The following is a 24,402-nucleotide window of genomic DNA, read 5'->3' as shown; positions in this document are numbered from 1 at the left end:
TTAAATAATAAATAAATAATAAATATTTATAATATGTATTTATAGCCGAATTTGATTTATGCGATGAAATTAACTGTCAATTAAGAAAAATTACCTTTTTTGAACCATACACGCTTGGTCTTAATGTTTTTAAAGCAAATTTAACATATATAATAATTACATTTGAACGTAAGTTTTAAATATTATATAAAATATTATTATCAATAAATATTATTTATTTAGGAGATATAAATGGTCAAATGATAAACGTCACACCTCTTCTTAACGGAAAAATAATGAAAAAGTGCAATGATATGTTAATAAAGTTTGCCTTTCCTAAAAGAAATTTATCTGCTAAATCTTCTTTAAAAAGGGGTAATAATACGCATAGAATATAATATAAGATATAATTTAATCATATTACAAAATTTGAAATTACATTTTAAATATATATTATATGATAACTACATGAAAATGTAGTTTTCTATTATGTACAAAATTTTAAAACAAATTTATGCTTATAGAATATTCATAAAAGATCTTTATCCAATTCCTTAAATTTCAAATTTATTTTCGTAATATTATAAAATTTTCCATGTTTTCCTAATCCCTCTGTAACAAACCTTTTTGCACCTTCAACTCCTTCTTCAAATAATAAATGAGATGCATTGTCTTTCTCAAATTGCATAGCTTCTTCTAATTGTTTAGCAGAAAATGTAGCATAATGTACAGAAGCTCGATCGGCAAGCAGCGTTTTTTTGGGAAACTTCACAAAAGATCTTGCAAAATTTACTGCATGTCCTATCACTGTAAATAGAAAAAGATACATATTTACACATTCATTATACTTCTTATTACATTTATTATATTTTTTGTTATATTTATATTATATTATATTATATTATTTATTATATATAATGCATTTATTATAAATACCGTTACCAACGGCTGTATAACGATTAATTAAACCACATGAAAATGCTTCTTTTGCATCAATATGACGACCAGTTAAAATCAAATCCATTGCTCTTGAATATCCAATTAGAGCAGGTAATCGAACCGTACCACCACATAATATGGGTATCCCAAATCGTCTATTGGCAAAACCTAATAATGCACTTTCTTCCATTACTCTAAGATCGCACATTAATGCAAGTTCAAATCCTACTCCTAGAGCATATCCGTTTATAGCAGCTATTAAAGGTTTTTTACTCAATTCAATTTTATTAGCCTATAAGCATTTTGTATATGACAAGTAAATAATTTTACATGAAATGTAAATTAAAAAAAAATTTTTTAAAACTTATTTAATTTACCAATGCTCCAAATTGAGGTAAAACTTCTTCATTTTTTCCATTATATTGTGCAATTTCTTTAAGATCATAACCACTACAAAAATTTCCTCCTATTCCATGAAGTACACCGATTAAACAGTTTTCATCATTTTCAAATTTATCTATTTCATCTGCCAGTTCTTGTGCAGTTGCAACATTTAAAGCATTTTTTGTTTCAGGTCGATTTATACCAATCATAGCAACATCTTCAAAATATTCCACTACTATATTTTTTTCTACAATAAAATAAATATTATTTAAAATATAAAAATTTTAATAATAAATATATATTATATAATATATAAATAAAAATAATAAACTTACCCTTTTGTTCTCTATCAATTTCTTTCAAAACATTTTCAGATGATTTAGAGGTTAAACATCTTCGTAAATAACTTTTATAATATAAATTGATTATATTCGATATTTGCTTTATAGAATGCATTTGTATAAAAAAAATTAAATTTAAATTATATCTACAATTTCTATAAATATTAATAACTTGTGAACCTTTTTTATTATTGTTAAATAATCTAAATTCTTTTAACTTACATTCCTTGTTATAATTGAATTTCAAATTATTTTTGTTTTGGATTAAAAAACGACAATGTGCATTTGCAAGATTATATTTAAAAAATTAAGGTGAGTTCATATATCGAAAATTAACAGGACAACTTTTTAACATGTAAACATGTCTTAAGATACATGTATAATAACCTATATTGTGTGAATATCAAAATAATCTATATATTTTTCCTTTAAATGAATCTGTTTAAGTAAAAATCATTATTTTTCATTTTATATAAGTAAACAAAAGTATATAAAATAAAACCATTAATTTATAAAATAGTAAAATATTAGGAAAAGAAAGTTTTAAAAATGGAAGATTTGCAAAAATTGGAAGAGGAGGCTAAAGCAAGAGCAACAAAATATGGATGTAATTTATTGCAACGACCAGGTCAATTGGAAAAAATTGATATGTACAAACGTAGAATAAGTAGAAAAAAAGCTTCAGTGGAAACTATGCTCAAAACTGCAATGCAAAGTCAATTAGATGGAGTTCGTGTAGGCTTTGAACAACTCCAAAGTTCTTTAGAAAGTATTGCTTCGATAAAACAAGATTTGAATAATATTAATGAATTTTTCAATAAAGTTCCAGAACTTAGTGCAAAATTACAAGCTGTTCAAGAAGAAAATATGCGTCATTCTCAATATGTTACTGCTAAAGAAAATTTGAAGCATACATTTACTTTGCCTGAAAGCGTTGAAATGACTAAACAGTGGATAAATCAAGGGAATCTTTTGTACGCTCATCAAATTATTATGGATCTTGAAAATTCAAGAGATGATTTATTATATGAACTTCATAAACTTCCAAATCAATCACCAGCTGATACTGTTATGTTAAAAGCTTATTTAGAAGATGTTGAAATGCTTTCACAGCTAATGGAAAAACAAATCAGACTAGTATTAAGCCGTACTTTGAATACAGTTAGAAAAGAACCTACTGTCATTGTAACGGCATTAAGAATTATAGAAAGAGAAGAGAAAGCAGATCATTTTGCTATTCAAAGGCATAAGCAAAGTGGATTTATGCCACCAGGAAGACCTAAAAGATGGAAAGATATGGCAATGAAAGTTTTAGAAAAATCTGTAGCCAATAGAATTGAAGGAACTCATGTTGAAGAAAGAGTAGATAATAAAATGTGGTTAGTTCGATATTTAGAACTTACAAGACTATTAATTTTGGAAGATTTGAGAGTTGCTAAAACTCTATGTGAACCTTGTTTTCCACCTTGGTACAATATTGTAAGAACTTTTGTTAAAATGTATCACACAAGTTTGTCACAACATTTGAAAGACATAATTGCCAATGGTTTAGAAGGAAATGAATATGTATCTTTATTATCATGGATTATGAATACTTATACTGGTCCAGAATTAATGCAACATCCTGAATTAAATATCGATACAAGTGATATAGGTCCTTTGCTGAGTTCAGAAATTATAAATAATCTTCAAGAGAAATATTTAAAAAATATGTGTCAAAATTATGAAGATTGGATGAAAAAGACTTTGGAAACTGAAAAAGTGGATTGGTGGAGTGGAGTGATACCAGAAGGAAGCACTCAAGAAGCATATTATCATACAGCAGCACCTGTGATTATATTTCAAATGATTGATCAAAATCTTCAAGTTACAAAAACAATTAGTACTGAACTAACAGCACAAGCTATAGTCCTATGTATTGAACAAGTAATTAAATATGGATTTATGTATAGACAAGCAATATTGGAATTTAAAAGCAAACATTTTGAAGATAGAAGTCAAGTACCTTATTTTACACATCATATGATTACAGTTGTTAATAATTGCTTACAGTTTACAGAATTAGCGCAGCAAATGAAACAGCTATACTGGGTTTCTAATACTAGTGGAGATGCTACTGTTAAATTTGAAAATTTATTATCAAATTATCAACAATTACGAAATGAAGCAGCAGCTATATTATTAGAAGAATCCTTCTTAGATTTAGAATTACAATTTCAAGATTTGATTACTCCTAAATGGTTATCATCTCCTATTCCAGTAGAAACTATTTGTGTGACTTTAGAAGATTATTTTCAGGATTACAATCATCTATGTCCGAAAAATTTTGAATATGTTATTACGGAAGCACAAAATCTTATTGCAAAACGTTATATTTCTGCAATGTTACAGAGAAAAATATCTTTAAAAACATATGATGAATGTTTAACATGTACATCAAAGATAATGACAGAGGCAGATAAGCTAAAAAATTTTTTTGATAGAATAGCTCCAAAAATAGGAAATTTTAATTCTCCTTTTGAAATAATTAAACGTCTTGCTGAGGTATTACGTTGTGAAGATTCAGAAATTCTTTCTCTTGATTTACATTCATTGGTTGAAAAATATCCAGATATGACTGAAGATCATTTGATTAGATTATTGGGTCTTAGAGGTGATATTTCTCGTAGTGAAGCAAGGGAAAAAGTTTCATACATTTTAGAAGCTCAACGTAATCGTAAAACTCCACAATCTATTACACCTAGTATATTTAAACAAATATTTATACAAGATAGTTTTCTTAGTTGGAAACCTTAAAATTCAAAGATAGATATAAAAAAAATTATATTGTTATATTTTACATATCATTAAAAGAAGCTGATGTAAATGCTATATTAAAATTATGTATTATAATAATATAATATAATTCTATAAAAATTTTAATAATAATACTAAATAGTTAATATATATTACTATTATGTTGTAAATAATTAAATCATTCTTTGTACAATTAAATTAAATTAAATTTTTTTAAATTTTTCAAATAAAAAATAATTTTATTAAAAAGTGAAAATATTATAATAATGTGTATAATAATATTTACAAAATCTTTATATGTATATATTTGTATCTAAAATTTTTATTATTTATTTATAGTTTGAATGTAATATAAATATTTATATTATTAATAATTAATTTCATCTTAATTGTTACTGATGTATTCATTTAGATAAATGTCCAATCAGTAATTTGTATGAAATTAGAAATTAGAAATATAAAATAAAAAAGAAATAGTAATGTAGAATTTAATATGGAATAATTAAATATTTATTTAATATTATTTTTAAATCAATTATATAAAATATATAAAAATTATATAAAAAAAATATAAATATAAAACAATTGATTTTATAAATTACCTATTATTTTATTAATTCGAAATTTATAAAAAAAAACATAGATTAAATTTATAGATTCATAAGATTTCATAATATTAAATTTTATTAATTTATTTTAAAACTACTATATATGCAAAAAGTAATTTCTCCTAAATAATTATTTCTAAATATAAAATATATGTATTATATATAAGAAATCTAGAAAGTCTATTTTATAATAGAAAAATTATTTATTTCATTTCATTTATTTAATTTTTCAAAAATATAATGCTCTATAAATCGTAAAATTCTTATTTTAATTATAAATGTATTCAAAATATGAAAATAAAAAAATTTATACATTTTACTTTTTCAAAAAAAATTTTTTAAAAAAGTTGCCCTATATTCTATATAATTCGTTATACTTTATATACAAACTTTTATTAAAATCAGAATTTTTGAATTAAATAAATTTTTCAATAAAATATATTCGAATATTTTCGTAAATATATAATTGAATATAGTGAATAATTGAATATAATATGTCATATTAATTTAATTTCTATCTTAATATCAATATCTATATATATATATTTTTTTTTAATTAGTATTTACAATTCAAATATTATTTGAATTGTACATTATTATACATAATACACAATGTATTATGTATAATTCATATATATATATATATATATTCGATAATTATGTATTAAATATATAAATCTAATGATTTTAAAATCTTTTATGTAAAAATATTCTCATTATTTATATATATTTTTATATGTATCTCGTTTTTAATTATATGAATATTAATATAAATTATGATTTTTATTTAATTTAATATAATTTTTATTTTTATATTAGAAATTAACTAATGTTTCTTTTTTTCATTGATGTCTCTGATGTCGCACTGACTACTCTTCTGTTGAAGTCACTGTCGTTAATTCCAATGAGGTTATTATTCATCAAATAAATACAAGAATACCAGTGAAAATTTTTAATTTTTTATTGTTTTTTTAATGAAAATAAAAAATATATAAAAAATGCCGCGTATTATGATAAAAGGTGGAGTTTGGCGTAATACGGAGGTAAGAAAGAAATTCTAACCTATATTTAAGTTTTTAATTATTTTATGATTAAAGATAATTTTTTATGTGAAATCTTTTAATTTCTTAGGATGAAATCTTAAAAGCAGCTGTAATGAAATATGGCAAAAATCAATGGAGCAGAATAGCATCTCTTTTACATAGAAAGTCTGCTAAACAATGTAAAGCACGTTGGTTTGAATGGTTAGATCCAAGCATTAAAAAAACAGAATGGAGCAGAGAAGAAGATGAAAAACTTCTTCATCTTGCAAAATTAATGCCTACTCAATGGAGAACAATTGCTCCAATTATAGGACGTACAGCTGCACAATGCTTAGAACGTTATGAATATTTGCTGTGAGATAAATTTTATAAATTTAAATTCATATTGTTTCTGAAAATGAGTATTATGAATTTTTATTTTTATATCAGAGATCAAGCCCAAAAAAAAGAAGAAGGAGATGATGCTACAGATGATCCTCGTAAACTAAAACCTGGAGAAATTGATCCAAATCCTGAAACAAAACCAGCCAGGCCAGATCCTAAGGATATGGATGAAGATGGTATATCTTCCATTTAAAAAAATTATTAATATTTATTATATGTATTATAATAAAATTAGTAATTTTCAGAATTGGAAATGTTATCTGAAGCACGTGCTAGGCTTGCAAATACACAAGGTAAAAAAGCAAAACGTAAAGCTAGAGAAAAACAATTAGAAGAAGCTCGCAGGCTTGCTGCTTTGCAAAAACGTAGAGAATTAAGAGCTGCTGGTATTACTGTATCACAAAAGAATAAACGTAAACGCGGAGTAAATTATAATTCTGAAATTCCATTTGAAAAACGACCTGCACCTGGATTTTATGATACATCTAATGAACATGTAGATCCGCTTGCTATTGATTTTTCAAAAATGAGACAGCAACATTTAGATGGAGAATTGAGACAAGAAAAAGAAGAAATGGAACGTAGGAAGGATAAACAAAAATTGAAGCAACGTAAAGAAAATGATATTCCAATGGGAATGTTAAATAATGAAGAACCAATAAAGAAAAGAAGTAAACTTGTTTTACCAGAACCACAAATATCTGATCAAGAATTGCAACAAGTAGTTAAGCTTGGTAGAGCATCAGAGGTATATTATTGTAATTAATATATTTAATCATTTGTAAAAAAATATATAATATAAATTTTATTATTTGTAACAGGTTGCTCGTGAAGTTGCAACAGAAAGTGGTATTACATTATCAGATAGTTTATTGGCTGATTATTCTTTACCAACTAATGCAGCTGTAACTCCACGTACTCCGGCTGCTACTGCAGATAGAATTCTTCAAGAAGCTCAAAATGTTATGGCTCTTACTCATGTTGATACTCCATTGAAAGGTTGGTTGTAAAAATATTTAATTTTATTTATAGAGAATTTAAGATATTATTTTGTTTATTTTTTTCATATAGGTGGATTAAATACTCCTTTAAATAATTCTGATTTCACTGGTGTTGTACCTTCTACGAACGCTGTAGCAACTCCAAATACAATTTTGGCTACTCCATTTCGTTCACAACGTAGTGATGGAACACCAGCTAATTCTTTTAATACACCAATATCTGCACGAACACAAAATGGAGTTCTAGCAGCCACACCAGTTCGTGACAAGTTAAGCATCAACCCAGATGAAAATATGGATGGATCAGAGACACCATTAATTCAGAAACAAGTCAAAGAACAATTACGTGCTGGATTGAATGCATTGCCTGCACCGCGTAATGATTATGAAATAGTAGTTCCTGAAGGAGAAACAAAAGATGAAGAACTTACTCCAACTACGACAGAAATCATAGAGGATCAAGCCGATATAGATGCTAGACAGCAACAAGAATTAATAGAACAAAGTAAAATATATTGAAATATGTATTAGGAATATATTATTAGGAATTATTTATATATTATTTTATTATTATTAATTATTTATATTAATTATATTTTATAGGAAAAAAAGAATTGTCTAGAAGATCACAAGTTATACAACGTGATTTACCACGTCCAGTTGATGTAAATATGAATATTTTGAGACCATTTATGGATACTCCATTAACTGATTTACAAAGGGTATGATCATATATATCATATAATTATTGAATATATGTATATATACAATATATTTATAATTATTATCAAATATATTATTTTAGGCTGAAGAACTAATTAAAAGAGAAATGATCACAATGCTACAATATGATGCATTACAAAATCCAGTACAACAAAATCGTAAAAGTTCTTCAAATTCAGTAGCTCAAGCACAAGCTTATTTAGAGCAACATCCATATATTAACTTTGAAAAAGAAGAACTTGCTGCTGTAAGTTAATTTCATTATATAATTTTAAATTAATAAAACTTATAAATTTATATATATATATATATATATATAAATATAAATATAGACATATTTTACATAGGCTAAGAAACTTTTAACTGATGAAATGGCAGTAGTAAAAGAAGGTATGGCTCATGGAGAACTAAGTTTGGATTCTTATACAACTGTATGGGAAGAATGCTTGTCACAGGTACTATATATTTTTTATAATGAAATATTTTAAATTTTATAAATTTTTTATTTATTTGCTAATGTATTTTATCAGATATTATATCTAGAAACACAAAAAAGATATACACGAGCAACTTTAGCTTCGAAAAAAGATAGAGTAGAAGCATGCGAAAGAAAATTAGAAGAAAATCGCATGCATATGACTGGTGAAGCTAAACGGGCAGCAAGAATGGAAAAAAAATTAAAGGTTCTTACTGGAGGTTATCAGGTTCATATTTTTTATTTTATTGTATATAAAATATGTTTATTAACTTATTATTAACATATTAACTCATATTAATGCATAAATTTTCTTTATTATAGACTAGAGCACAAGTACTAACGAAACAATTGCATGATTTGTGGGAACAAATAGAACAAGCGCATTTAGAACTTTCAACATTTAAATTTTTACAAACACAAGAAGAAGCTGCTGTACCAAGACGAGTGAATGCACTTATGGAAGATGTCAATAGGCAAACAGAACGAGAGCGCGTATTACAAACACGATATGCACAATTGCAAGATCAGTTGCAACAATGTTAAATATTTTTCAGATGATCTATTGTAATATATTATATGGCAAATATTGTAAACGTTTGTGAAATACAAAAAATTAATTTCTATAATTTTTCATAAAAAGAATGCTTTAAAAAAGCAAATTTTCAAAGATCTCAATTTTGTATAATGAAAGAACTATTTATCTTGAATTATACACAAATGACGATTTAGTTCATCAGAATTAAGACAATTTAATGTGAATATAATTTATTGTGTGCAAGAATTAGGATTATAAAATAGTTTGTTAAATAAGAAATTAAATTTTAAAATCTATATTTATGTCTATTTTATCAACAATTTTAATAATTTAATGAAGAAATTTAAAATACAATTTATTTCAATTATGATGGAATTTATTTTAAAATTAATGAAAATAAAAATGAAAGATAGTGATATATAATCTAATTATTTCATATAATAGAATTTGAAAAATAGAATAATCAATTTACTGAAGATTGAAATTTATTATTAATTAAAAAAAATAAAAATGTAATTAATTACATTTTTATATTGTATATCTATGTGTAATAAAATAATATAATGGAAATGATAAAAAAAGACAAAAATCACAAATTATTTCAATGTTATTTATTAATCTACATAAAATCTTATAAAACATGTGAAAATGCATAATTTATTTCGAAATATTATAAAATTATAAAATGTAATTTAAAAAAAAAATGTTAAATATAATTTGATATTAAAATTAATTGCAATTTAATTTTAAATATAAAATAATAAATGCACATATATCTGTTTTTTTCTTCACATAGTTTTTTTCTAAATGATTTGAAGTTGATTAATTATATGAAGATTTTATATTAATCTTTTATTCTCTTAATTTTTCTTTCAAAATATTTATTAAGTACTTATTATAAATATAAATATTAAATACTAAGTACTTAAATAATAAATTTATTATTGATAATTTAAACATAAAAAAGAACCAGAAAAATATATAATAATAATAAAATATAAAAAGAATATGCAAAATGTTAATATATTTATGGAATCAGACAATCACACTTTTTAATTAATTTAAAAATTAAAATAATAATTATAAATAATTTGAATTTGCGTTAAATAAATGAAGAAAATGAGACAACGATTTAATCAAAATAAATATAAAATATTTTACTTTGTTCTCATTTCATTTTATCTAATACAAACTTAAATTATTTTTAATTTAACAAACAGTTTTTAATTTAATTAATACTTTGTATACCAACTTTTCATTTTATTTTGATCTTTAAAAAATCGTCATATCCGATGAATATATTAATATTTTTATCATATTAAAATTTGTTATACACTGTTATGACTTATTCATTTTTTTTTTTTTTTAGTTTTTTATTTGTACAACAATTAAAGAAATTCATAAATACATAAAAATAGTTGAAGTTTATTATAAATTATATAAAACACTTTAAAGCCAAGGACTCCATCCCACAAAAGTGCGACCCAAAATATTTAAATCTGTTGCTTGATCCAATAAATATTCAACCTAAATATTTGAGAAATTTTATTTTTAAATAATCATAAAAATAAAGTTTTTTTTCAATATTACCTGTTCTTCAAGAGTTAAAAAGTCACTCATTTTTACTCGTTTACGTTTGATAACGTCATTTCCGGTAATTATAGTAAAATATCTATCGAAATATTTATCATAATGTTGTTCTTTTAATTGATCTAATATAATTAAAGATGGTTTAATTCCATTTAATTTTTTTGTAACTGCTTTAATTTTTTTCATTGGTATCCATTCAATATCTGTAATTTAATTAAAATAAAAATAGTAATATATTAGTTACATATCTATGTATATCTATTTGAAAATTAAAATATTTTATTTTGCATAATTGAAAATTACTTGTAACATTTTCTTCACTTTCTTTTAATGCTTTATTAACGTTTTCAGTCCAATTTAAAGGTTCATGAACAAAAATATTCATGCAAGAAAGAATAGGTCCTTGTTCATTTCTCATCGCTCGTAAAGCATGAATCATTATTGTTTTCAAAAGATCTTTTTCAGTGAAAGGTTTTAATAAACCCAGAATTTGAGGTGTTAAACGAAAAGGCATTAATTCTGGTATTTTTTGATCAACACCAGCATCAAAAGCTAGCCCAAAATCGATACCTAAACAACGTCCTGAATCGATAACGATTAGAGTATTTTGCAAATGCCGATCTCCAATGCCTAAAATCCAATGCGCAATACACATAGTAGCATATGAAGTGATAAAATTTCGACGCATTATAATGAAACTTTCTATAGATGGACATAATACTATTAGTGTCTTGCGTAAACTATCCCATTTAGTTTTATTAATAAATTCGTTCATTTTGGTATATACTTCTGAAGCATTATATTTTACCACTGCTTCTTTATACTTTTCATGTACCAATTTTTTAGAAGGTGCAGCCTTTTGTATCCATTCTTGATACATTTTAATTATAGAATTATACTGATTTATTTCTTGTGTTGATAATGTGAAATATATTAACTCTTTTAAAGATCTTGTATTATCTATCCATTGTATAAGACCCATTGTTTTAGACAATGGAATCACCTACATTTAAAAAATTAATTATTTTTCAATGTTTTACATTATTTTAAAAAATATTTACTTGCCTGATAAGTATCAATAAGTAATTGTCTTTGTCTACAAGCTGCATTAATATACAAAGTTTTGTTCATAATAGTAAATAACTGTTGTAATCTTTGATCTTGTCGTAAATCTTCTCCAAATTTTACTAAAAAATGATAATCCTTTGCATCATTACCAATCATAGTAATTCGAATAGGTTTCCGTATTGATTGCATTACTTTTACAGTAGATTCAAACTTTATAATTTTTGCATGATATTGAGGCATAGGTTTTCTTTTACCAGTATATTGACCAGGTATTTCTATGTTTTTTTCAAAAAAATTACAAAACCATGGACTATAATCTTGCAATTTAAGCTTATCTTTACGTTTGTTAAATGACATTTTAATACTTTCAATCATTTTATCTACTAGCAATTTTATTTCTTCAGTTTTCTTATTTGCTAATTCTTTTATCTTTTTTTTATATACTTTAATTTCATTAAAAATATTTCCTGGTTTTGGATCATTTTTTGTTTCCTGTATATCCGGATATACTTTTTTAAGAAGTATATCTATAGCTGTACATGTACCAAGAGATAAATTTTTCCGAAATTCAAATAAATAATATTGCAAATATAATTCTGGTTGGACTATATATTGCATTGCTAGCAAAAATTGATCGATTTCTGGTTTATTATAAAGAATTTTTCGAATTTCATAAGTATTAATGTCGTTTAAAAGAACAGGATTTGTTTCGACTGTTAAATGAAATGTATAAATAATCGCATTAGGATACATTTCAACGATTCGTTTAAGAATAGGTATAATTAATGGAGCAATGGATGTTCCTAAATGAGAAAATAATTGAGCTTGCCAAGAGAGAAATAGCCATGTTTGAATTCCTTCACTCTCTTTAATGAAAATATCTTTTGTTTCTTGATCATGGAAATATTCAGGTTTTAGCAAACAAGGAAAATAATGAGCTGCTTCAAGAGATCCATAACTCATTGCTTTTAATATAGAATATATAAATTCTTTACTCAATTGAACATCATTTGAGCCACGCGATAATTTATCGTAACAATATTTTGCAAGATCAAAATAACATTCTTTAATATTCGTAACTGTCATATCACAACAGATTTTTAAATGATTAAACGTATATGTTTCCAATGCATTCTTAATACTAGATAAATCATTATTTTTTATGTTTATTTCTTTAAAAGCAGTAATCTTTTCTATTAATAGTTCTGCAAATGTTTCATTTTTTTCGCTTAATTGTACGATTTTCGATGCTATCTCACTGATTTGCTTTCGAATATTAATATTCATAGTATCTTGAAGATCGTTTTTTTTTAAAATAGTATGACAATGTGTCCAAGAAGATATATATTTTAATAGCTTTTTCTTCATATCTGTTTCAATCTCTCCTGTCAGATATAACAATTTTCCACGATATAAGAATTCATATTTCAGATCTGATGAATAATTTTCCACATTTCGTTTTAATTGTCGTAAATATTTTTTTGCTATGTATTTATTCCCTTGATTCATTGATGCTTCAACCATTTTTAATCTCATATTAAAATTAATAATATGTAATCTATGCATAATTGCAACTTCTTCTTCATCAAAACTACTTTCAGTATTAATCTGATTCCATTCTTCCAATTTATTACTAAGTAATGAATCAATAAAATATATTCTATAGGATGTTAATTTATCCCATAGAAGTATAACATCCTGTGGTAAAGGAATACTCTTGTTCCAAAACTTGAATACTTCATCTAAATCATTCCAGGATTTTGCTGTTTTCAAAATCTTTATAAATATGTTAACGTCATTAATGATTCTTAATTTTTGTAATTTAGAAATTCTTAATTGAATAGAAAGAGGATGAAGCTTGATCCATTGTTCTCTCATTTCATCTAAAGAATTTAACAAAAATTCACGAGCAACTTCTACTTGATTATTCAAAAAAAACATTGCTAGTTCTTCCCCAAAGAATCGTTTAATGTATTTTATTTTTTCTTCATCATTCAGCCAAGATTCCATGAGTTTTACATCATTGCAAAACTCATCACTAGTATCTTCGTTTAATAATTTATGGATATTTACTGTAAATATCCAAGGAAACATCCAATCTTTTCGTGGATCATTCCAAATATTGTCCAAATTTTTATGAAGTTCATTTTTTATATGTTCATTAATCTCATTCCAAGAACATAAATTACTTAAACATTCGAACAAGCCTTGAAGGCAATGTTCTTTCGTTAGTTCCGATTCAATTTCATACGCTTTATTATAAGCTGCTTTTGCTTTTTCCCAATTGTTGGATGCTTGTGAAAATGATGCAATCTAAAATTTTAAAGAAAATGATTTAAAAAAACATATCATGATCAATTAAATATATATTTATTATAAAATAAATAAATACTTGTATATCTTCATTCGTAATATGATTTTGAAAAATAGAAAGAACTACATCAATATCATTCATAGATTTATAAAGATTTATTAATTGCAACCATTCAGATGATGAATCACTCATAATTTCGCTTTGTATTTTTTTCTTAGGCGGTTCAAAAATATTTACATTATGAATTAAATTTTCTTCTAAAACAAGTGATCCGAGAAAATTCAAACTATTAGATCTCGAGATTTTTGCGATGATTTCTGGTGAACAATCTGTTATAGAAGTAGTCCATAAAATTTCTAAAATTGCTGTTATAGTAGAATTGCTATCTTGTTCATTTTCTATAATATATTTTATTCTATCCACAAACTTTTTCGTAAAATCATCGTGTTTGCTCGTTTTTTTGCACATTTCAATTAATGAATAAATAATAGAAACTGTTAAATCTTTACAAATCAATTGATCATTTTTTGCTAATTGTTGCAATGGTTCAATTAATGTAGCATGCGATATTTCAATGTCTGGAAAATCACCGATTCTGTATTTTCTACATAATTTTACATTACTTCTTTGTCGAATAATTTCTTCTTTTATCATTTCCGTATGTTGTATATTTTTCTTAATTTCTTTTTGTCGCATAATTGCGGAAACATCATTTACATTGCGTAAAAATCGTTTTGATTTTTTATTGTAAGCAGGTTGCGGTACTTTTGATATTTTGAATATATCACCTTGCTCCAGATTATTGAATGTTTCAATAAATGTTTCATTGGCATAAGTCGGTTCGAATTCAAGTTCTTGAGTTGCTTGAGGTTCTAATTCAACATTAGATTCATATATTGATTTTGTGTATGAAATATCAGAAGATAGCAATGTAGTGTTCATTTGGGTAAACGTTTGATTCATTTGACTAGTTAAAGATGGAGCAAAAAGTGGAGCTTTTGATCCTAAATTCTTTGTCCTCCATGAAAGAGCTATTTTGTAATCTCTATAACTACAATTATATAAAGGTTCAAACATTATTCGTGTATAATCCCCAGATTTCTTAATAAGGTCTGAAATTAATAAAAATGTGAATGGCAAAAAATTTTGACCAGCACTGGGAGTATAAATATCTAAAATTTCAAGTAATCGTTCTTTGCAAGTATTTGTTAATTGTGCATCTTGTGTCCAAAAATTTAGTATCATTTCTTGCAATGTTTCAGTAGGATCCAATATACCATTAAGTAATATTTCCTTACTAATATGTACCAATTCCTTAATCTCATTATTTTCAGAAATATCTGCTACATATTTCTTAAAAATATTAATAAATATACTGTAAACAATTTCTCTATATTCAGAAAATTCATGTTTTGTATAAGGTCGTACTAAAGTTATAAATGATAAAATATTTGAAGGTGATAGAACAAGAACTAGAGAATCAATTATTTTTAATGCTATTTTTTCACAGGATGAAATTTTATTTCTTAATAAATCATGAAATTTCATATAAGATAGTTCTTTCAATAATTGATCTGAATTGAGATTTGGTATGCATAATAGAAATATTTCTAAACAATTTGATTTGCCTTGAGCATCTACTTTAAATATATTTGTTGTAACAAATTCGAAATAAATCATTGCAGCAGCCGGATAATTTTTACATAACGCACGAATGCATTTCATTTGTCTGTTTTCAAATTTCATTTGCATCTGTCTTAATATATTTTGAATTTTTTCAATTATAATACATTTTTTATTTAGTAATGTAACGTTATCATCTAAGAATTTCAAAATTAATCCATAACATTCACAACATTGTAAAATTGTGTCTTCATCATCTTTCCAATTTTCTAGAGATTTTTCTAAAAATTCTAAAATATTATTTCTATGAATAATATCTTTATCCATGCCATTAACAAAACAAATTAATATTAAATATACAGTAGCTCCAGGTACAGTTCTCATCTTATCATCTAAATTTGCAGGTAGTTTTAAATAAGGATGCCAAACTTCAAGCATTGTTTTTAACATGTTCATGTTATATTTATAAATTGTTTTGGAAATTTCTTTAGTTTTTATTATTATTACTTTTTGAATGATTATTTCCCATAATTGTTGAATTGTATTCTTATTTTGATCAAATGTGAAATCACCTGATTTTTGAAAAAATGAAGTTTGCCAATCTATTAACATTTCTATAACATCAACAATGATATAATTTAATTGATTTTTTTTTAAATATAAATACGTTGTATACATTATTGGTTGAAGAAAAAATTTTGTATAAGGTTGAAATACAGTGGGCATATTTAAAATAACTTTTAACATAAATAGTCTAACATTATCATAATTTGTTGTTGTAATGGAACTAAGAAAACATTTTAACCATTTAGGTAATATGATATCACCATCAGTAGTTGGTACAGATATTTCTTCTGATATTATATGATTTAAAACTCCACAAATAGAAGCCATACATTCATGATTATTTAATTCATCATTTTCGAATGTTAAAGTCATACTTTCTTTTTTATTAGTTTCATCAGATTTATTATGTATAATAGTTTCATTAAAATCATAAGCATTTATATCTTCATTTAAAGTACAAGTAGATAGATCATAACTATAAATATATGAATAACGATTTAAAACTTGTTTTTCTTTCATGCTCTTTCTTATATTAATCAATCTTTTACGATATTTTGGATATTCAGTAACTGTTTGTTGAAAATTATATTGTTTTTGGCAATCTATAATATTCTCCCAAATTAACTGTTTCTTTTTTCTATTTTCAGCAAAAATGCTTACATAAGAATCTTCATCTTTTTTTAGATTAGATACAATAGATATGGAACAATTATATGCTGAACAATGCAACAATCTTATTGTTTCTTTAAGTTCAGAATCAGATATTTCAGGTGTCTTTAACATACGTATATTTAATGCATTACTATATAAACTTTGCAAAAGTTCTTTTCCAGTAATTACATTGTCAATAGCATTTCGAGTAATCACACTTTCAATATTATCTATATCTCTTATATGTAATTTTGTAAACATAATTGCAATAAGATCATAACATCCTATTTTTGATACTGTAAGTTGTTTTATAATTGAGTTATCAACCAAGCTTTGGCAAATAATTGTATATATTTCTTTGATATTTATTTCAAAGAATTGATGTATTTCAGTAGTTTTACATAATTCAAATGATGGTAAAAGAAATTTATTTAATATATCAAATCTTTCATTTATTAATGTGTTTAAGTTCATAAATAATTTGTATATTGATTGTAGAGATTTTAAAACATAATGAGTAGTAATTGAAACAAAATAGTTTTGTAAATATTCATTACTTTTTTCGTTACACAAATATTCGGCAATACCAGCCGCAAATGAAATAATAGTTTCTAATACTATCATCGATTTAGTGACTGGTAACAATGTTACTAATGTTTGAAAACAATTGATAATTTTTAAAGCTTTTACATTTTTTTGTAAAAAATCATTTGGGCATATATCGTGTTTATAATTCTTTAAACTACGTAAAATAACAAGTAATTCTGGTTTTGTATCAGATGTCATATCAGTTAAACATATGAGAAAATTCTGAAGGATGTATATTTTGTATTCTATATCTGAATTATCCATTAATTGATTAAGAATCCATATATAAAAATCTTCGTTTATAGATAATACTTCTATTGGCTTAGTTTTTAAATGAACTGCAATTCCAAAAATATTTATTAATTTTTGTTTTCTATCTTCATAATTATTTGCAGCTTTTTCAAATATTGCAAATTTTTTAATAACAGTATCTACTAATATTTTTGTGTGATTATGTAATTTTTTTTTATGTCGTTGTACGAATAAAAATAATTGCTCTATTATAGTTAAAAAAAGAAACGGATTTCTTTCCACTACATCATTAAATATTTCTATAGTTTTTTCTATATCTTTTAATATGTATTTAAATATTTCACATTTAAATGTATTCAGAAAATGTATACCATGTTCGATTTTCTTAGAATCTGGTCCAAGCATTGTATCATTTTCTATTAATTCAATTATTTTAATTGTTATTGAAGACTGCAAATATCATTTTATAAATTATTTATATTTTTAATATAATTTTATTAAATATTAAATTTTCTGTTTTTATTCTTAGATAACATACCTCATAATGTATAAGTAAAAATTCCATTAAGATTTCCAAATAATTTTTTACCAATGGTTTTAAATCTGCAGAAACAAGTTCTCCTATCCATTCTTTTGCCAAAAACTTAAATATATACACAATTTTATCCTCTGATTGATAAATCAATTCTTTAATCTATAAAATAATATTAATTATAAATTTAATTATATAAAGCATTAATATAAGACAAACTTATAAACATATATTTTACATTATCTAATTGATTGAGGACATCATGACGTTTCAAGAAGATTAAACCCCGAACATATTGTTTAAGTTTACTAAAATTGTTCATATCAGAAGTAATATTATCTAATTCAATGTAATCATTTTTATGTTTCTGCACATATATCGATAATTCACACTTAATCAGATATGATAAGGGATCTTTGAGCATTATTGATTGTAATAAATTTCCCATAATTATAGGAAGCATAGCAGTAATTTCAAGATTCTTTGTGTCAAATCCAATTACTTGAGGATATATTATACATTTTGCAATTAATTCAAAAAAATCTTTATTAAAAAAGAAATCTGGAATAAAATTTTCCTAAAATTAAATAAAAACATCAAAGATTAAAATTTTTAAATATATAGAAATTTTTTAAATAAAATTATAAATAAAAATATTTACATTAAAATTCAATAAAATTTGTATAAAATCAAATAAAGTCAATATTGTTTTACATTGTAATGTCTGTAAATTTTCAATTTCTTTTGATAACATTATTAAATCGTCTTCCTTATCCTCTATTTTAATTCTATTTATCACATTCACGAAATTTCTTGCACAATTGAAGATTATTTCTCTTTGTGGATTTGAATTACCAAATAAAAATTCTATATTCAATAGATTGTTTTTTATCAACCAAATATAACAATCTAAACTTCTGAGAAAAGGTAATATACCATTAATAGATAGATTTTCCATCTTTGGTAATTCATTTAAAATTATATGATTAAATGTTTCAATTCCATAAGTATTGATATAATTATTTATCACTGTTTTAACTGAATCACAGTTTGCAACATGTTCAGAAAGTTTTATAACTAAATCCATACATTTCATTCGACAATGTTGATCTAAACATCCACATTGTGTAAGTAACCAATTTACAGCATGAATTAAAGTTAAACCTTCAAATTCATAAGGTTTTCTACGATTGTGATGTTCTACATTAAATAGATTTTTTTTCATTATTAGAACTTTCTCAATATGGTTAAGAGAAACAATAATTGATGGATTATTACAACCATTTAAACTTTTGACAAAACTATATAAAATTTCCAGCCAATATGTGGATATAATTTTCTCATCTTCGCGTAAAATGGTATAAAGATGGTTGAAAGCTATTGAACTTGCTATTCGTTTAGAAGTAGAAGGATGAAGAGCAAAATTTATCATTTTATGTATGATTTCATAAATATTTGATTCACTTATTTCACTTATTTCATTATTAGATTGTTTTATAGACCATTTAGTGAATTCGGCTAGACACATGCCAGAAAATTCTCTGAGAGATAAATTGTTGTCATTGCAAAGACCTTTATAAAGTGAATCAAGAAAATATATAGTAGCTGGAGACTTGAGCATAAATTTTGAGCTTAACCAATGCATTAGTTGTAGCATTAATGGTTGAAAAATTTTTCTCGTTGCTTCTTCATGATCACAACTTAAATTTAGTAAAGCTGGACATAACATTATATAAATGGGATCAAACTGATTCGGATTAGATGTTAAATGTTGTGATGTTTTACCAAGGACATAAACTACAATTGAATGAAGTACTTCACAAGCAATTACTTTTGTCCGTCGATCTCCAGAATTTTGAGCCAGTAAAATTATTCTTGGTAGAATTTTATCAAAATAGATATCAACTTGTGTATCCGATAATGTTAATGAATATTTGAGTAAATCTTTTTTATTCCAAGTAGCTCCTGTTTCCATAGATTTTTTATATATAAACTGCATTATTATATTAGTATCAAGTGAAGCTATAAACAACAAAATTCTCATTTGAAATCTTTCCAAAGTATTATCATCATCTCTTAATATTATTCGTTTAATAACTTTTCGCTCAGTTTTGATGATGTCTTGTAAAAATTCTACAGAACTTTCTCCACTATGCAAATATGGCTCTAAAAATGGTACTACTTCTTGCAAAAATAGAGTTATATGTTGATTATCCAAATGATTTGTCCACTTTTCTAATGCATTTAAAGCTGTACGAGCTAACTCAAAATCACTTATCCCAAAAGTAAAAGCAATTTTAAATGCTGGAATTGTATTGTTTAATATACGTTCTACAAATCTTAATGGTATATTTAAAATTAAATATAAGCATGTAGTTAATAATTCATTAGAAAACGTGGGAATCAAATCTAATACATTTATTAAATATTTATACAACATTTCTAATGTTTCTATTTCAATTTCGTTTTCTTCATTATTACTTAAAATGCAAACATGTTTAAATGTTGCATGTACTAATTTATAAAAACCTGATATTAAATGGTGCTTATAAGATATACTGATAATTTTCATTAAAAATTTATGTATTGTGTTTATAAATAAAGAAGAGTTTAAATTATTAATTATATCAACATATAAATCTACAATATTAACGAATGTTCGAAAGTCTGCTTCATTCTCAGCAATTTGAGAAAAAGCTGTATCTGAAAATATATTATCTTCTTTCATTTTTGTATTCAGATTTAATTTATCAATTAATATAATGCCCACATCTATAGTTGAATCGATTATATTTTGTGTAATATGTCTATGTTTTTGATAATTATCTGGATTTGACAGATATAACCATAAAGGCAAATAATTTTTATAGCATAATGGTCGTTCTGGGAGATTATTCAATCCTCGTTGTAATTCAGCATCAACCAACAATGTATGTGAACAAGTCCATACTATTCCATTATAAACTGAATATTCAAACAATATCAAAATATTAGATTTAATAATACATATTATTATATATATGTATATATTATATACTTACTTAAATTATAAAGAAATTCATCTAAAAAATTTTTACTCATTATATCAATATTAATTATGGTATTCATTAATGATGATCTGGCAAGATTTTGATTAGATATAGGAAAATCAGGAAATCTTTTAACTAAAAGAATACTAAGCTTTGTAATTATATTAATTTGATTAATTGAAAGTTCTGATATATGTAATATTATTTCTGAGAAAGCTTCTTGATAATCACAAATACTTTGTAAATGTGTTTTTTCTAATTCATTTCTATAATATTAAAAATTAAAATAAATTATTATATAATATTATAAATTATTATAAAATAATTTTATAATAAATTATTATAAAATATTGAAAAAAATATATTGTTGATACCTTGAACAAAGTAACATAGCACAATTAGCTATGAGTGAAAACATATCTTTCACATCTTTATTGCTAAGATATCTTTTACATGGAGCAGCCATTTGACTAAATCCATATATAATAAAACATAACATATTTGAATTTACATGATGGCTGTTTTTTAATTGTTCCTCAAAAAGATCTTTAAAATACTAAAATATAAAAAATATTAAATATTGTCAAATTATATAATATAATTTTAATAATTTTTTTAAAAATTATTAAAAGTTACCAAGAATATTGTTTTATCATCATTAGAAGATTTATGTTTTAAAGTATTTCCCATTACTCGATAAAAACTTTTTAAAGCATGTTGTCCACATTCACTATATTGTACATTTTTATCTTGAGCAAAAGTTATCAATAAGTCATACCAATATTTGTAATCACAATAAACAAATTCACGAAAGAGATACATATGTTTAGATAATAAATTAATTGCCGATTTCATTGAAACTTTCTTAATTGAATACTTTTTAGGATTACTTAATTCTTTAATCCAATTATACAATTCCTCATAATGTTTTTCTATTTCCATTTCTTTTGGGAGTTTTGCTAATATATTTGAAAGTGCATCCAAATATACTTGAAACGTATCCATCGAATGGGACATAGTTTTTGGATTATACTAAAATTATAAGTATAATTATGTACCATAAAAATTTTTTTTTTAAAAACATTAAAAAATAATATACCTGTTTTTTAATATCATTTCTTAATTGTTGAAAAATTATATTAGAATATTCTTGTATTTCTGAAATTTCTGGACAATATTTTGTAATTGTGCTAAGTACAGAAAATAGAAAACTTCTCTCTACAAAAAATCAAATTTATTAATATACTAAATCATGGAATAAATATATTTATACTAAATTGTTTATATAATATAAATTTATTGTATATTTTAATATTACCTTTTATATCGATTAAATGAAACAATGACACAAATTTTTTTATAGTTTCACCTAATTCAATGTCATATTCTTTAAAAATTTCTATCAATTTATTAAATGTACTAGAGGCAGCCTTCTGAATAAATGCTGAACAATGTGTTATGAGTGCCAATTGACATGTATTCTTCAAATAAATGAAACTTTAGTATCTTATATATAAAAAGTTAAATTTATTAAATATATATATAAAGAATATATATTATATATGTATATTAATTATAAATATATGAATATAAGTTGTAAAATACCTTTGTTTCAATTATATAAGGTATAAATATATCAGAGAATTGTTCTATGATAAATTGTAGAAGATAAAATGTTTCTTTAATTGCTACATCAAAACCTTTTTGAGAATTGAATCTTTTAAGTTCATTATTAAGAAAAGAAAGCAAGCCTTTGTTTTTATTGAATAACATAGACAGCATCAATTCTAAATACAAAAATTGCAAATATTAAATATATATGTTCAAACAAATTTTTTTTATAATATAAAAATTACATTATTTTTATATAATAAATATAATATTATATTTTCTAAAATTATAACTTAATTAATTATAACTATAAATTATAACTTAAGAAGTATTTAGTACCACTATCATCTTTTGTTATATTTTGAAAATATTTTCGACTATTCTTCAAAATTTCTATCAAATTTGTACTATTTCTTTCTATTACAGCTCGTTCAAAAATATTTAGAAATGTTTTAAATGAATCCATATTTTAGAAATTGAATAAATTTCAATTTAACATTTGAAATGTTTTAATATTTGTTTTAATATTTGTTTTAATTTAATAATAGAATATTATTTCATATTTTTACATCATTTTTCATCAACAGTTTTTTTTTAGTATTTTTAACTGTTTTAATATCTGTAAATAAATATAATGATATATTTAATTAAATGTATAAATATTATAATTAAAAATTATTTTGATTAAATATAAACAAAAGAATTTTTTAAATATTGTACAATTTGGGTTAAATATAATATTACATGCTTACATGACGGAAAAATATATATATATATATATGTTTTATGATTTTTCTATTTGACTAATGAAAAACATTTTATGTATCATCAATTTTACATTTATACATTATATATTTCTTTAATTAAAATTATTTCAAGTTTTATTTTATGAAACAAATAATATAATACATAAAATACATTATTAATGCATGTTAAAAATTAATAAAAAATTCATGAAATGAAATATATTTTTTTATTAAGAATTTTATCATCGATGACAAACTGACACATTCGAAATGATTTGGTTTTCTTTCACATATATATGTATATTATTATAATAGATTGATATAGATTTTATATAGATATTATAATAGATTATAATAGATATTATAAAAGATTGTAATAAAACATAGCAGATAAAAGGAATTCTATTGCCATTTATATATTTATATACTTAGAATTAATAACCAAAAAATTTAGACTTAACTGATAAATAAATCACGTGTCATGGGTCAGCAATAGTTATTTCCATAATGAAAAGATAAAACGTTGGGGGTATTGATAAAATTATCGAAAGAATAAAATCGTCATAAAATAATATTCTAATAATTTAACATTATTTTTATTATATCAGCTTCATTTATAA

The 24,402-nt window shown here is 23.6% G+C and overlaps 4 protein-coding genes across 4 annotated transcripts; 2 read left to right on the top strand and 2 right to left on the bottom strand.

Annotated features, from left to right (window-relative positions):
• Positions 1 to 372: 372 nt before the first annotated feature.
• LOC409324 (short-chain-enoyl-CoA hydratase) lies at positions 373 to 1,904 on the bottom strand. The gene is made up of 4 exons (XM_006557332.1): positions 1,638 to 1,904; positions 1,296 to 1,549; positions 916 to 1,210; positions 373 to 786 (listed from the first exon to the last, which is right to left on the bottom strand). The coding sequence occupies exons 1-4, from the start codon at positions 1,756 to 1,758 to the stop codon at positions 509 to 511; spliced, it is 948 nt and encodes a 315-aa protein (XP_006557395.1). The 5' UTR covers positions 1,759 to 1,904; the 3' UTR covers positions 373 to 508.
• Positions 1,905 to 2,068: 164 nt separating this feature from the next.
• LOC412036 (exocyst complex component 3) lies at positions 2,069 to 4,532 on the top strand. The gene has a single exon (XM_395502.6). It carries the CDS (start codon positions 2,193 to 2,195, stop codon positions 4,437 to 4,439), a length of 2,247 nt encoding a protein of 748 aa, XP_395502.2. The 5' UTR covers positions 2,069 to 2,192; the 3' UTR covers positions 4,440 to 4,532.
• A 1,358-nt stretch (positions 4,533 to 5,890) lies between these two features.
• LOC552527 (cell division cycle 5-like protein) lies at positions 5,891 to 9,509 on the top strand. The gene is made up of 11 exons (XM_624903.6): positions 5,891 to 6,090; positions 6,179 to 6,444; positions 6,520 to 6,650; positions 6,720 to 7,222; positions 7,296 to 7,473; positions 7,546 to 7,980; positions 8,079 to 8,197; positions 8,281 to 8,445; positions 8,546 to 8,653; positions 8,729 to 8,902; positions 8,998 to 9,509. Exons 1-11 carry the CDS (start codon positions 6,046 to 6,048, stop codon positions 9,217 to 9,219), a joined length of 2,346 nt encoding a protein of 781 aa, XP_624906.2. The 5' UTR covers positions 5,891 to 6,045; the 3' UTR covers positions 9,220 to 9,509.
• A 1,060-nt stretch (positions 9,510 to 10,569) lies between these two features.
• Positions 10,570 to 23,502, bottom strand: LOC552548 (DNA-dependent protein kinase catalytic subunit). The gene is made up of 15 exons (XM_026440045.1): positions 23,376 to 23,502; positions 23,031 to 23,212; positions 22,744 to 22,906; positions 22,525 to 22,643; positions 22,062 to 22,457; positions 21,800 to 21,981; positions 21,438 to 21,691; positions 19,058 to 21,360; positions 18,635 to 18,973; positions 18,403 to 18,558; positions 14,262 to 18,314; positions 11,867 to 14,182; positions 11,105 to 11,804; positions 10,802 to 11,004; positions 10,570 to 10,738 (listed from the first exon to the last, which is right to left on the bottom strand). The coding sequence occupies exons 1-15, from the start codon at positions 23,500 to 23,502 to the stop codon at positions 10,661 to 10,663; spliced, it is 11,571 nt and encodes a 3,856-aa protein (XP_026295830.1). The 3' UTR covers positions 10,570 to 10,660.
• Positions 23,503 to 24,402: the final 900 nt, after the last annotated feature.

The sequence above is a fragment of the Apis mellifera genome, linkage group LG4, assembly GCF_003254395.2.
Source record: "Apis mellifera strain DH4 linkage group LG4, Amel_HAv3.1, whole genome shotgun sequence".
Classification (NCBI taxonomy): Eukaryota; Metazoa; Arthropoda; class Insecta; order Hymenoptera; family Apidae; genus Apis; species Apis mellifera.
Note: the sequence above shows the minus strand (reverse complement) of the source record. Positions and strands in the feature narration are given on the sequence as shown.

What these genes read in the sequence shown, in the direction of transcription:
- LOC409324 (XM_006557332.1), bottom strand. Translation starts at nt 1,758, where the DNA reads ATGCATTCTATAAAGCAAATATCGAATATAATCAATTTATATTATAAA. An exon ending in TACCTCAATTTGGAGCATTG is followed by an intron (nt 1,211 to 1,295) that starts GTAAATTAAATA and finishes AAATGCTTATAG; the next exon opens with GCTAATAAAATTGAATTGAG. An exon ending in TTATACAGCCGTTGGTAACG is followed by an intron (nt 787 to 915) that starts GTATTTATAATA and finishes TTCTATTTACAG; the next exon opens with TGATAGGACATGCAGTAAAT.
- LOC412036 (XM_395502.6), top strand. Translation starts at nt 2,193, where the DNA reads ATGGAAGATTTGCAAAAATTGGAAGAGGAGGCTAAAGCAAGAGCAACA.
- LOC552527 (XM_624903.6), top strand. Translation starts at nt 6,046, where the DNA reads ATGCCGCGTATTATGATAAAAGGTGGAGTTTGGCGTAATACGGAG. An exon ending in AAAAAGAAGAACTTGCTGCT is followed by an intron (nt 8,446 to 8,545) that starts GTAAGTTAATTT and finishes TATTTTACATAG; the next exon opens with GCTAAGAAACTTTTAACTGA. An exon ending in GGGAAGAATGCTTGTCACAG is followed by an intron (nt 8,654 to 8,728) that starts GTACTATATATT and finishes GTATTTTATCAG; the next exon opens with ATATTATATCTAGAAACACA.
- LOC552548 (XM_026440045.1), bottom strand. Translation starts at nt 23,502, where the DNA reads ATGGATTCATTTAAAACATTTCTAAATATTTTTGAACGAGCTGTAATA. An exon ending in CTTATATAATTGAAACAAAG is followed by an intron (nt 22,907 to 23,030) that starts GTATTTTACAAC and finishes ATTTATTTGAAG; the next exon opens with AATACATGTCAATTGGCACT. An exon ending in GCTATGTTACTTTGTTCAAG is followed by an intron (nt 21,692 to 21,799) that starts GTATCAACAATA and finishes TTAATATTATAG; the next exon opens with AAATGAATTAGAAAAAACAC.